General features: G+C 41.2%; 1 protein-coding gene across 1 annotated transcript in view; it reads left to right on the top strand.

Annotated features, from left to right (window-relative positions):
* Positions 1 to 2,473: 2,473 nt before the first annotated feature.
* The window catches only part of sorbs1 (sorbin and SH3 domain containing 1), a 66,281-nt gene continuing 54,473 nt past the window's right edge, over positions 2,474 to 14,281 (top strand). Inside the window, exons 1-5 of the mRNA XM_080526660.1 lie at positions 2,474 to 2,519; positions 4,918 to 5,011; positions 7,655 to 7,774; positions 9,213 to 9,322; positions 10,583 to 10,727. Of these exons, the coding sequence (XP_080382786.1) occupies positions 4,978 to 5,011; positions 7,655 to 7,774; positions 9,213 to 9,322; positions 10,583 to 10,727 (409 nt within the window). The 5' untranslated portion in view covers positions 2,474 to 2,519; positions 4,918 to 4,977. The remainder of the gene's footprint in view (positions 2,520 to 4,917; positions 5,012 to 7,654; positions 7,775 to 9,212; positions 9,323 to 10,582; positions 10,728 to 14,281) is intronic.

The following is a 14,281-nucleotide window of genomic DNA, read 5'->3' as shown; positions in this document are numbered from 1 at the left end:
GGTTTGTTTCAAAAAATAATTCCATGAGATGGAGGTTAAGCCTTCAAGGTTTCTCAGTTACCCTCTAAGCACTTTCCAGACAAAGCCACTTTTAAATGAACAGATGCTGCATGTCTGCAAATAAGTAGTTCTTGAAGTGATGAGTGTCTTTCAGTAAGTGAAAAATCAACGCCTCAACACCTTCTTATGACCACACACTATGTGGTCTATTTTAATGTGTTGGTCTTAGTGTGTGTGTGTGTGTGTGTGTGTGTGTGTGTGTGTGTGTGTTCACTCAATTGCGCTCTTCCATAGTGCACATGTAACTTCTGTTTTGAGTATGTCTCTTAACACCAGGACAGCTGCACCGGCTCCTTAGTGTTGAATCACACTCTTGTTGTTGTACAACGGGAGGCCTAATGGGAAGTGTTTCACTGCCTCTTGTTAGGCCTTAATGTGGCTTCTGCATTCTATAAAATAATAATAATATACGCCATTTAGCTGACGCTTTTTTTTTTTTTTTTTTTTCTGAGTGGGGCAGTCCCACTCATATTTTCATTTTTATTGTGATAGAGACAGTAGAGATTTGACAGGAAGGATGGGAGAGAGAGAGAAGGGATGACATGCAGGATATGTCCGCGGCCGGAATCGAACCGGGAACCCTGCGGTACATGGTCAACGCTTAGTGTGTTTCTTAGCTACGCCACCTAAGCACCCCTAGCTGACGCTTTTATCCAAAGCGACTTACATTGCAGTGAGTGCATACATTTCAGTATATATGGTCCCAGCGGGAATCGAACCCACAACCTAAGCGTTGTTAGTTTACCAACTGAGCCACAGAGGACCACAAATTGCATTCTCCACTGATGGAGCTCGGATTAGCATATGTGACACGTTCTAACGCTTTGGTCCTCATGTCGGGATCCGATTTAATGTTCTGACTTTTCTTTCGAAAAATGTAAACACATTTCCGTGTTGTTGAAAATCAATGACACATCGCTAGTCGACTAACACAGCTTGTTTAGTGAGCCTGCTAACAATGTAAAGTGGTGTTGTAGTTACTACTATAGTTACTATACTAGGTAGCAGTGGGGGATTACTCACCTAATCCATTGCGTTGTTGCAGTATTTTGGCTTGACCAGCGAGTTTGTGTTGTGATTCTCAACGACGTTGAAACGTAGTTCCGTGTTTCAAAAGAAAAGTCTGAACATTGTGATTGGTTGTCGACATGCGGACCAAAAGACTAGAACGTGTCACATAACGTCCTGTTCTCCCTCTGCTTTATGCTGTTCCTGGAGGGCACATTCTGCTGTCGAAAAAGGACTCAAGTCTGATATATGTGAAGTCCCTTTATGCAATGAATGTCAACAGCAGTCTCTCTGGAGTGGTATGAATTATTGTTGTGACAGTATTCCGGTGCTTTGTCACACAGATGATAAGTGATGAGCTGAACTCCTCCAGGGTACAGAACGTGCTCTGCCTGCCTGGCTGCTAGCGTGGTAGCGTTTGGTAGAGTTCTAGTTTCCTCTCCTTCCTCCCCCTCAGTCTGCCTGTGTTGGGTCTCATGTCATCGTGTAACACAACCATAGGTGTGCCGTGTTACTAAGATGGATGTAGCTCCCAGTTGTAGAGTTGCCTGAAGGTCTATGACCGAATGCTTGCGCAATAAACTACGTTTTTTTCTGCACAGATTTGAGTGTGCAGAGTGTTTTTGAGTATGTTTGAGTGTGTTTCTGCATTCTATTGATTCTCTTCAGTTCCAGCACCTCAGCTAAGTCTGATCACGGATGAGCGGTGGTATTTTCACTATTTTGATTGACCCAGTTGTACAGTTAAAATGCCTTAACTTTACATAGCTTACTGCTATCCATCTCTTATAGAGGTATATATACCTCTAACTACTGTACTTGCCATACTGTACCTATTACTTGTAATTATCATGTTTTGTAGCACTATTTACACTTCTGGTTAGATGCTAAACTGCATTTCCTTGTCTGGGACTTAGTGACAGTTGGTCTGGTACTCTGCAATGACAATAAATCAAATCTAATCATTTGCAACTATGGATCAGTGCCAGGCAGCCCATACTGTACACTACTACCGTGTCAAAGTGATTGATGAAAATAATACCCCTGCAGGTTGAATGATCACCTCTTCCCTACAGTGTGTCTGCTGTGTCTGCTCATGATTTCCATCTTCAAAATGAATTATGTTCCCATCATGTCCCCAGTATCCCAGCTGCTTTAACTTGCTTATCTCCTATAATAAAACGATGGTCTGACATGATGTTTTTATGCCTGAAGAAGGTCTATGACCAAAAGCTCGCAATAAACTACATTTTTTTGCACAGTGTTTGAGTGTTGTTGTTTTGCACTCTATTGATACTCTTCAGTTCCAGCACCTCAGCTAAGTCTGATAACGGATGAGCGGTGGTATTTTCACTATTTGGACTGACATGATGTTTTAAAAGTGTCTCCCTCCCTCTTGTTGTTCAAGGGCTCCCCAGAAGAGGGCAGTGTGAGATCTAACATACCCCACAGTAAGTATTGCTCATATACATACATACAGTATCTGGTGTAACAGGTGAATATGTTCATTGTAGGTGTCAATCAGCTTTCACACGCAAAATCTACATTCCAATATGTGACATCAGCTGGTGTTTGGAATAACCAGTAGCTGAGGTAATTTTTCAGTTTTTTACACATTCTGAAACGACTGATTGTAAGCACACACAAGTACACATAATTAGATGAACACACAGTCCTGGCTTTTGAACACAACACGTCCTAAAACATAAGTTTGTTTACAAGCCATGTATCACTTACCCAGTAGCGTTTTTAGTCAGAACCACTTTGACGAGCATTCTAGAACCTTTGGCATTCGCGGCTTGTTGTTCCGTAGACCAGCTGGCATCGCATGTGTCCAACGTACATAGAATCCAAAGATGGTTAGAGAACAGATCATCAAAAACAAGTAATGAAATAATTTGTATGAGTATTAATTTGATCATGTAAAGTAGTAAACAAGAGGACATCTGTCTGGGGTCCAATCATAAGATTAGTCAATCCTGCCCCCCCCCCCCCCCCCCCCACACACACACACACACACACACACACACACACACACACACACACACACACAAACACACACACACACACACACACACACACACACACACACACAGAGACACATGCACACACACACAGTTCATCACAACATCAGATGCTCTGGGAAATTAGTGACACATTTCGTCCTCCTTGTGGCAGCTTTTGTCTTCTGGGGTCATCTTGAATCTTCATTCAGGTTCTGTTGACTGTAGACAGAATCACAGTGGTCCACTGTCCTCTATGCTTGCTCTAAAGGTCATTGTTACAACAGTGTGTTCCGTCAGTGTTATTTCCATCCTGTAATCTGTCTTCCAGCTCCCCTGTCCTCCTCATCGCTGATACTTCTTCTCTTTGTTATTGTTACAGAACATGGCAGAACTTTTCCTTTTCATGAGGAATCTGTTTTATCTTTACTACCATGCAGACAGTGCTTTGTATCGCAGATCCCCAAATCTAGGGCTCCTAATGTATTGGGAAAAAAACATTTTATGTCCAAATAAAGTACTCGTGTTTAGTATTTGGCCCGACAATCCTTTGTATTAATTTCCTGATGATGAGATTTTAGGCAACAAGACCTTGAAATAAACAGCCAGCATCACCATGGTTACAGTATAGGCCTGGCAGAGCATCACCATGGTTACAGTACAGGCCTGGCAGAGTGTCACCATGGTTACAGTACAGGCCTGGCAGAGCATCACCAGAGAAGATATCCAGTGTCTGGTGGGGTCAATAGGTCACAGACTTCAGGCAGTTATTGCATACAAAGGATTGTCGACCAAATACTAAACATGAGTGCTTAATTTGAACATTATACGACTCTTGTCCCATTACTTTTGGTGCCTGAAATAGGGGGACTATGAATGAAAAGTGTTACATATACACTCAAATAAAAGCTGGAAATCTCTACTTAACCTCATCATGATTGTTTGATATCAAATCCAAACATGTGGAGTGTATAGCCAAAAGAAGGAAAAAGTTTAACAACACTGAGCTACTCTTCCATCCACCCTGGGAAAGCCTGCCCTCTCCAAGACTTCTCCATCACAGTGGAGAACTCTACTGTAACCTCCTCCCAGACAGCCAAAAACCTTGACCTTGACTACTGCAACACACTCCTGGCCGGGCTCCCCGCATCTGCCATCAGACCTCTGCAGCTCATCCAGAATGCTGTTTCTGTCTGGTGTTCAACCTCCCCAAATTCTCTCATCTTAGCTGCCTCCTTCGCACCCTGCACTGGCTCCCAATAGCAGCTCGCATCAGATTCAAGACCCTGGTGCTTGCCTACCAGGCAGCAAAAGGGACAGCCCCTGCCTACCTGCAGGCAATGGTCACCCCCCAAACTTCAGCCTGTTCACTCCGCTCCTCCACCTCTGCTGGCTGACTGGCCCCACCACCTCTATGCCAACGCGGCAGTCACACTGTCCGGTCACGTCTCTTCACTACACTGGCTCCCCACTGGTGGAATGAGCTTCCCACGGCTGTCAGAACTGCAGAGTCACTCCTCATCTTCCGTCGGAGACTGACGACCTCCATCTCTTTAGGTTACACCTTAACTGCTCCTCCTGAGACATCTACTACCCTCCAGCACTGTGCCTCCTGAGACACCTGCTTCCCCCTATACTGTGTCTCCTAAGATTTCTACTGCCCCCTTGTACTGTTTCTCCAGTGTCTGCCAATGGCCGCTGTCCTGAGCTAGATTAATTTTCCTGCTACGATTGGTGGATTGATGATTCACTTACTGTACTTAGTCAAATGTATTGATTGTAAGTCACTTTGGAATAAGGCGTCTAAATGCAAAAAATTTAATGTGTGTGTGTGTGTGTTTGACAGGGTCTCTGGTCCCCAAAGGTCCTTGCACGATCTCTGCAGTCCGCATTACCCCTCACAACCATGAAAGGCTCTCCTGACCTGATCCCTGCTGCAGGTGAGGACTCATCTAACACTAGGACAGCCGTGCCTTTTTCACCTACTAGTAGAGCCATTCAGTTGTTAAGTCTGACGTCAAACGTGACGTTTAGCAATTTCCAGGTCCAAACCAGAAATTCCCTGCACCAGAGTACCAGTGTACTACAGCGGTAGAATGACAGTTCAATCGTTTTTTAGACTGGGATCTATTCATACAACAAGGGACACAGCACTTTCCCGTTTTTCCCATATTTGTCAGCGTCTTTGAGTCTTGCAAAAGCGTTATATACAGTTGAGGACAAAATTATTAGCCCCCCAGGAATTATGGAACATTTTCCTAAAATTCGTCCCAATGTTTGCATCATTGATAAAACTTTATATAATCAAACATTCACCAGTGCTATTTATTAGCTTTTGGTACATTTTGGAATATAAAATAAGTTTTTAGGATTGCTTTATATCAAATATAGTGAAAAATGGGGTGGTCAAAAATATTAGCCCCCATGTGAATATTTGCTTTAAAAACACACCTAAGCAACCAATCAGATTTCAAACCACACCTGTACAGTCAATTGGCTTCCTAACAACACCTGAGCATTCAATTAGCATAAAAGGTCTCCAAGAAACAGGGCACTTGAACTACACATTATTGAGAGGGACTATACTACTACTCTTACTCACCATGCCAAAGACAAAGGAAATCAGTCTTGAGCTCAGAAAGAATATACTGGAGGCTCATGATAAGGCGGAAGGCTACACTGCCATTTCCAAGCGTCTCAGTCTAGAACCGCTGTACGTTGCATCATTGCTAAGTACAAGGAGACAAATTCTGTAAGAAACAAACCTGGGGCGTGGTCGAAAGCTCAAGATTTCAAGAACTCTGGAGAGGAAAATAGTCAGAGATGTCAGCGAGACACCAAGGACATCTGCCAAGATGATTGTTGCTGACCTGGCCTCTTGTGGAGTTGATGTTTCAAGGAATACAGTTGTGAGGGCTCTTCATCGTGGTGTGCTTCAGGGCCATCATCCCAGAAGAACCCCTTTACTCAAAGAGCGGCACATCAGAGCCAGACTGAGGTTTGCCCGTGAACATTTGAAAGGTAAAGATGAGTTTTGGAAATCTGTGCTTTGGTCTGATGAGACTAAACTGGAACTGTTTGGGCACATGGATGTTGCTTATGTCTGGCGAAGAAAGGGAGAGGCCTTCAACCCTAAGAACACAGTTCCCACAGTTAAACATGGTGGTGGGAGCATCATGCTGTGGGGCTGTTTTGCAGCCTCAGGCACAGGGAGCCTTGTTCAGGTGCATGGCATCATGAAAAAAGAAAACTATGTTGACATTTTGAGGGATAATATGAAGAAATCTGCTCTTAGTCTAGGCTTAGGTCGTCACTGGGTCTTCCAACAAGACAATGACCCAAAGCATACATCAATACATTGGTCCAACAGTTCCTAAAGGACACCAAAACCAAGGTCCTGGAGCGGCCCGCACAGAGCCCAGATCTCAATCCTATTGAGAATCTGTGGCGGGTGCTCAAAGTGAATGTCCATGCTCGGAAACGGACGCAGTTTGGACCAGCTGGAACCATTTGCAATGGAAGAATGATCCAAAATCCCTCGAGAGACCTGTGCCAACCTAGTAAAGAACTACTCTAAAAGGTTTTTGTCAGTTGTGGCTCAGAAAGGGTACACTATTGACTATTAATGGCCAGGGGGCTAATCATTTTGGACGTGTCATTTTTGCCGTTTCTTGTTTCAACTCAGTGCATCAATAAAATATCCTAATCAAACTTAGTGGACATTTTGTCTTTATTATTTTGGAAACAAATACACTATAAACACTTGTTGTTAATGGTCATTTCCATGGAGAAATCATGGGTTTTGTCTGATTTCACAAGGGGGGCTAATAATTTTGGCCTCAACTGTAAATATAATTAATTATTATTATTACTGAGGCATTTCGAAGAGAGCGCCTCAGCCAACGTTGGACCTGGAAACACGTCACGACTTAACAACCGAATAGTCTTTAGAATGGACCATAGTCTTTAGTCTTTAGAATGGAAATCTGCTACTTACACACAAAATTCACTAGAGGGCGCTTCTTGTAAAATAAACAATGACTCACAGGGTCACCGTGACCCACCAGGGTTGTTCTAGTCACTTGGCCCCCTCATCTATCTTTCATCAGCCTGAACTACGAGACACCAGAGACTCTCTGGACAAGAGGAGGATGCTTTCTTTTCTTTTCTTCTTCATCTGTGTAATCTACCTGTCCTCTCTCTAGAGCTGCACCCTACAAGAGTTTATATGTGTGTAATCTACCTGTCCTCTCTAGAGCTGCACCCTACACGAGTTTATATGTGTGTAATCTACCTGTCCTCTTGGTCGACGCTTTTAAAAAAACAACTAAGGACTGTCCTGTATAGACAGGCTTTTGGCTAGCCCCAAAAGCCTGTCTTTCTGTGTCCTGTTGATATTGTTGTACACTTGTTTTTGGTTACCGGTACTTGTTCTTATTTTCACTTGTTTGCCTATTTTAACCTGCTATGACTTTTGCTCTTTTATTATGTTCTTGTATGTGAAGCACTTTGTGACCCCTGGTCTGGGATAGGTGCTATAGAAATACATTTTACTTACTTACCTACTTACTTACTTACTCTAGAGCTGGACCCAACAAGAGTCTGCAAAGGAAAGGGAGTGGTGACCTTAAGGGCGACTCTGGTCCACATAGACGACGAGGAGGATTGCATCAGCAGTGAGCTGAATGTTGACACAGCACAAAGTAAGTCACAGAGACCTCGGCTAATACAGTATCTTCAGTGTATGTACTGTAGAGGAATTGTTTCAGTGGAAAATGGGACAATTACACATAGTATAGCTTAGCATAACTCTGCAGAGGGGTCATAGAGGGCACATTTGTGTCACGTTCGAATGCTTTGGTCCTCATGTCGGGATCTGATGTAATGACCAGCCTTTTTGGGGGAAAATGTGAATACATTTCCGCGTTGTTGAAAATCAACGACACATCGCTAGTCAGCTAACACAGCTTGTTTTGAGAGCCTGCTAACAATGTAAAGTCGTGTTCTAGTTAACTAGGTAGCAGTGGTGATTACTCACCCAATCCATTGCGTTGTTGCAGTATTTTGGCTTGACTAGCGAGTTTGTGTTGTGATTCTCAACAACGTTGAAACGTAGTTCCGTGTTTCAAAAGAAAAGTCAGATCACTACGTCGGGATCCCGATATGAGGACCAAAGCATTAGAACGTGTCACATTTGTATCTTGCTTGACACTATTGATGAGATAGACAACATCATTGAAGGGGCAATCTGCAACTGGTACATACATTTTATTTTACTTTTAAATTAATGATATATACTATATAGTCATCTTTATTAAGTCATTATAACATACAATCTTTTTTTTGCAATAATATTTATTTAGTCCATAGTGGTTTAGAATCAGGATGCAGGTGTACAATGTATTTGTACAAGTACAATGTATATGTACACGTTTTTACTATGAACACAGTGCCAACACAGTGCTTAACCGGAGTTTAATAGCATGTTCTGATACCGCCGTTAGATAACTTGTCTCGTTCTAAAGTGTATTTATGTTTGGTTGCCCAGCACTTACAGTCATTTAGAATGATTGCTCACATTTTCATGCATTTGTCAAAGAGCCTTTTTGTTTCCGACCTGCCCACACTGCACTTTGGAACCGGGGGCCTTGACTGTGACTGTGGACTTGTTTGTTGCATTCAGCAACGTTAGAACCGCGCTGGAGTCCGGCCAATGCTTTCGGGGAGATGTTTTAATTGTTGTTGAGCCTGAATATAAAGGCCAGGGGAACAAACAGCCTTTACAGCCCACTGAATAGACTCCTTGTTCACGATGACAAAGTTCACAGATTGTGGGAGAATCCTTTTTTTTCTCCATGGGGATATTAGCATCTCTCTCTGTCTCCATGAAAACCACTATGGGAAGCATCGCTCCCTGCAGCGAGAGCTGGAGATTCATTTAATTGAGGAAGAATTATTTCCTGGTTCATACAGTAGTTTGGTGTTCGTTCAGTAGTTTGGTGTTCCAGAGACAGTTACTATAGTACTGTACTTGTTCATGTACTGTAGCTTTTATTAGAGAGAGTGTTTCTGAACCAGTCACTTGCACTGCTGTTTAGTTAGCCAGTTAGCCAAACTGAGGTTGTCCTGGGATCATTTCAGGTGGTTGGACGGGCAAGATCAATGGAGACTGTTCTCAAACGGGATTGGCTGAGGGCGGCTTCCACAATCTCACAGCTGACTTTCCTACTGACAACAAAAGTCCACTCCAGGTGCGTGTTCAGCTAACCGAATGGGATATACAGAACCAGTCAAAGATTTGGACACACCTTCTCATTCATTGGTTTTCTTTATTTTGTATTATTTTCTACATTGTAGATTAAACTATGAAAGATCACATATGGAATTATGTAGTGAACAAAAAAAGTGTTAAACAAACCAGAATATGTTTTATATTTTAGATTCTTCAAAGTTAGCCACCTTTAGCTTTGATGACAGCTTTGCACATTCTTGGCATTCTCTTAGTCAGCTGGGTGTGTGTGTGTGTGTGTGTGTGTGTGTGTGTGTGTGTGTGTGTGTGTGTGTGTGTGTGTGTGTGTGTGTGTGTGTGTGTGTGTGTGTGTGTGTGTCAGTGGAAAAGTAAACTGTGAACACCACCCAGCATTCTCTTCTCTAGAATATGTGGGAGAAAACCACTAAAAAAGCAAAAGGTGGCTACTTCGAAGAATCTACAATATAAAACATATTCTGGTTTGTTTACTTCATAGTTTTGATGTCTTCAGTATTAATCTACAATGTAGAAAATAATATATAAATAAAGAAAAACCATTGAAGGAGAAGGTGTGTCCAAACCTTTGACTGGTACTGTAGTTTTTCATGACATTATTTCTCAATATGCTGTTACATTTAATACACTTCAGTCTTGAGTTGTAGTTAATTTACAATAAGTAAATAACCTTTATACCTGTGACATTTAGGTTTAGAGGAAAACTAAGTTGATATTTGTATTATATACTGTATTATATTATATATGTATTGTATTATATTACATGTCAATTGATAAATGATCCATCATGGCTGTAGTCATCAACATCTTCTGTAATAGATTTGTGACACGTTCTAATGCTTTGGTCCTCATGTCGGGATCTGATCTGTAATGATCAGACTTTTCTTTCGAAAAACGTGAATACATTTCCACGTTGTTGAAAATCAACGACACACCGCTAGTCAACTAACACAGCTTGTTTTGTGAGCCTGCTAACAATGTAAAGTAGTGTTATAGTTAACTAGGTAGCAGTGGGGATTACTCACCCAATCTGTTTCGTTGCAGTATTTTGGCTTGACTAGCGAGTTTGTGTTGTGATTCTCAACAACGTTGAAACGTAGTTCCGTGTTTCAAAAGAAAAGTCTGAACATTTTGATTGGTTGCCGACATGCGGACCAAATGACCAGACTGTGTCACATATTTCAGTAAGTTTTGAACATACAGTAAAGATGAGCAATGTTACTTGTTTGTATTACGTCCTTATCAGTCAAGTTCACCTGTGAGCACAGAAGAGCCTCCGCCTCCCGCCTCGTCTGACAGTCAGAGCCACGTCACACCCCCACCCAGGGCCTCTCCTTACCCCTCCACCACCTCCGTCAACCCCACTATCGTTCTGCTACAACACCACAGAGGTAACATCTACATTATGCATCATGACATTGGAATGAATTAAGTACTATTGTTTTTGCTTTTGTCTAAATGCATAGCTTTTGTCTTCTGTGCGTGCGTGTGTGCCTGTGTGTGTGTGTGTGTGTGTGTGTGTGTGTGTGTGTGTGTGTGTGTGTGTGTGTGTCTGTGTGTGTGTGTGTGTTTGTGTGAATGCATGCTTGGTGCAATTTAATACCAGTTGTAGAGGCTTCTTAATAATCCAAATAGACTCTACATTGGGTGAGTCGTAGGTTCCAACAAACAGTTTCCAAAAAAGGCAGAGTGACACGTGTATAAAAATAAACACGTTATTTTATTTACTCAAAATAAATATCTCCATCAGCATAGTCCATCATTAACGATCCTGTCAGCAAAGTCTATAGCTGTCCACAAAACTATTGAACTGTCAATTACTGTTCACAACCGTATTGTCCTGAACTGTCTCAACTGTCCACAAAAACTGTCGTTGAAACTTTGTTTGCTCCCAATTACAGTTTTTCTCAGTCGCTTTGGTGCATTTCTGACATCACTATTAACATGCACAACAGTTAGTGCTTTTCTCAAAACAATTAGTACAAACTGCAAAACCTAGTTGATAACCTGCAAAAGCGTGTCACTTGCTCAAAATTGATAGTTCATTCCTCAAAAGCAAGTATTCATGTCAATGAAAGTGTCAGTGTCATCAAAATGAAAAGTCCTGACACCATTGTTTATGAACAAGATAGTCAAATGGCTTTGTCATGTTTTCATTGTGACAGTTCACTCTGTAAGTGTTTTCCAATGCAAAAAAGTCAGATCTTGGTGACACTACCTGAACATGCTCAAGACAGTACTATACACTATTTGCACAGCCATTTGAAATCTACAGTGGGTTACACATTACTGTATTTAGTGAGGTAAATGAGTACAAGACACTGAATACGTATGTTTCACATTTTTACTGCATATGCTCTTTGCAATTCTAATTTGTTCACAGCATTGTGCAAAAGAAAAATACAAACTTATTTACAACAAACATAAGAAACACCCTTTGGGTAGAGCTGTGCACAACTGTAAACAATATTGCAGTACATATTGGGGGAGCATGCCTATGTTCCCCGGGTCCTATGTTCCCCGGGTCCTATGTTCCCCTGTTCCGCACTTCCGAAAAAGGGTTCTATGTTCCCCGCTTCCGAAAAAGGGTTCTATGTTCCCCGCTTCCGAAAAAGGGTCCTATGTTCCCCGCCCGCCGTTGTGTCAAGCGACCTCATGTGTCGTTATGTGGTACTGCATGAGAGTTTTTTTTTTTTTTTTTTTTTTTTTTTTTTGGGGGGGGGTCTTAAGATGACTTGGAAATAATGAAGAACACAATGAATGTCATAGTATTGTCTCAGCATTTTATATAACTCCCTAGATAGATCATTTTCGAGATGGAATTGAAAATCTTATATTCCTAAAAGAACACCAGTGATATATATATATATACACATTATTAAATATTTTTTCTATATTTTTGTCAAACGAAATCAAATAAATACAGTAGAGATATCAATCCAAAATATAGGCTTTTATTGCAACCAACAACAACAACAAAAAAACTATGTTTGTGCAAACATGGTGTTTGTTTCCAAGACCAAGCATCAAAATGCCAACCTATGGGACAATACTGTACATCCCATTGGCAGGACGTCACGTAACAGCGCAGTGTGTCTCTAGGTTACAGTGTCACATATCCCATAATATAATCCCTAAGTAACTAGCCAGTTTTCGTAGCACAGTGAGTGACGTCTTCGAAATCGAAAACACAGGCTATAGTGAGACGCGCGTCAAAAAAGGCTCACAGGCGGAAACTACATCCCGAACGATAGTTCCTCCCTAGGAAATATTAGTTCCCACTTCACACGAGATAGATAGATTAGATAGTTTGACTGTGTGATAGATAGATAATTTGATATTTTGAAAGTGTGATCGATCGATAGATAGTTTGATTGTGTGATAGATAACTTGATATTTTGAAAGTGTGATAGATAAATCGATATATCAATAAAGAAAAGAGTGTAAAAAGAAACAACTTGCATTGCTGTCATGCTAGCGTAGTGGTTAAAGCTGCGGACTGGAGTTCCAAAGGTTGCGAGTTCGAGACTTGACTAAGTCATTCATTTTTTTTTTTTTTTACATTTAACCGAAGATTTCATGCAAAGGTTTCAAACACCATTGTAATCGTGTCAGTTCTTGTAAATTAGCCTGCACCATAATTTTATAGCCTACAATACTTTTTTAGATGAGATTTTAGATTAGATTCAGACAACGAAATGCAGTAAAAAGTGCGCCTGAAGAGGGATTCGAACCACTGATATAAAATGACGATTAAATCCTATGGCAGCAGTCAATACCACTAGGCCATTGTGGCGATATGACGGTTTGTAGCCTGCTGCGGATATCACCACAGTAGTAATATTCATTTATTAAAATATGAACATATAACAATAACTGGGGCTAGTATGACCTACGCATTTAATCGGTCAGCAATTTCTTGCCAAACCATTTCCCTCGCCTTGTTAATTGCGGCAGTATTGCACTATTTTACATCTTATTTTTCCGTCTTCATAAAAATCAATAATTCGGAATGCTGCGCAAATGTAGTACCCCTGCAGAGTGGAGTATCTTCATTTCGACAGATCGACACTTCAGGGCTTTTTATGTCTGCGTGCACGCGCCCATATCGAAGATTTGTAAGCCTGTCTTCTGTGAACACTGATGACACAAGGCTGATCCTCGTTCGAGGAATCACCTGAGGCTTGATTTCCAATCTCGAGTTCCCTGAGCGCCGCTATACTGATCCACCTTTAGTGGAATGACCCGCTGATTAGTCACTTTTACAACGAGGTATGACTTGTAAGGATCATGCATTTGTGGAATGAGCAACACAGCTAAACGTGCGGGTAGCGGCCCAACATTTGCAATTGTATGCATGGATTAAAGAAATATTTTTTCTATATTTTGGTCAAACGGAATCAAATAAATACAGTAGAGATATCAATCCAAAATATAGGCTTTTATTGCAACCAACAACAACAACAAAAAAACAATGTTTGTGCAAACATTGTTTGCACAAACATGATGCAACATGTTTGAAACATCATCAAACATGAAGACATTCTTTCACTCTAGTGTTTTAGTAGTCAGGCACTAATAAGGAGAGGCCTACTGTTTCACTGCTGAAACCTGGTAATCCTGACACATGAGCTCTAGTGCAATTATCAGTCCTAACTCTGGCATCACATATATTGTAATAATAACTATATGGCTTACTAAGTAAACAGGTCCATATAAACTGGAAAGGTACAGACATCTTTCAATAACAAAACTATGGTACAGCAATAACTTGGCAAAAACAAATGAAAGAGCTAAATAACATGTAAACAATGGCATACATGATGGCGTAAACAATGGCGTACAGCTTATTCTAACTAATAATAACAATAATAATAATAATAACAATAACACAATTAGGCCAATAACAATAATAATAACAACAACATAGGCCAAAGTGCTATCA

The sequence above is a fragment of the Nansenia antarctica genome (genome assembly GCF_963989245.1).
Source record: "Nansenia antarctica genome assembly, chromosome: 1".
Lineage (NCBI taxonomy): Eukaryota > Metazoa > Chordata > Actinopteri > Argentiniformes > Microstomatidae > Nansenia > Nansenia antarctica.
This window is presented reverse-complemented; position numbering and strand designations above follow the sequence as displayed.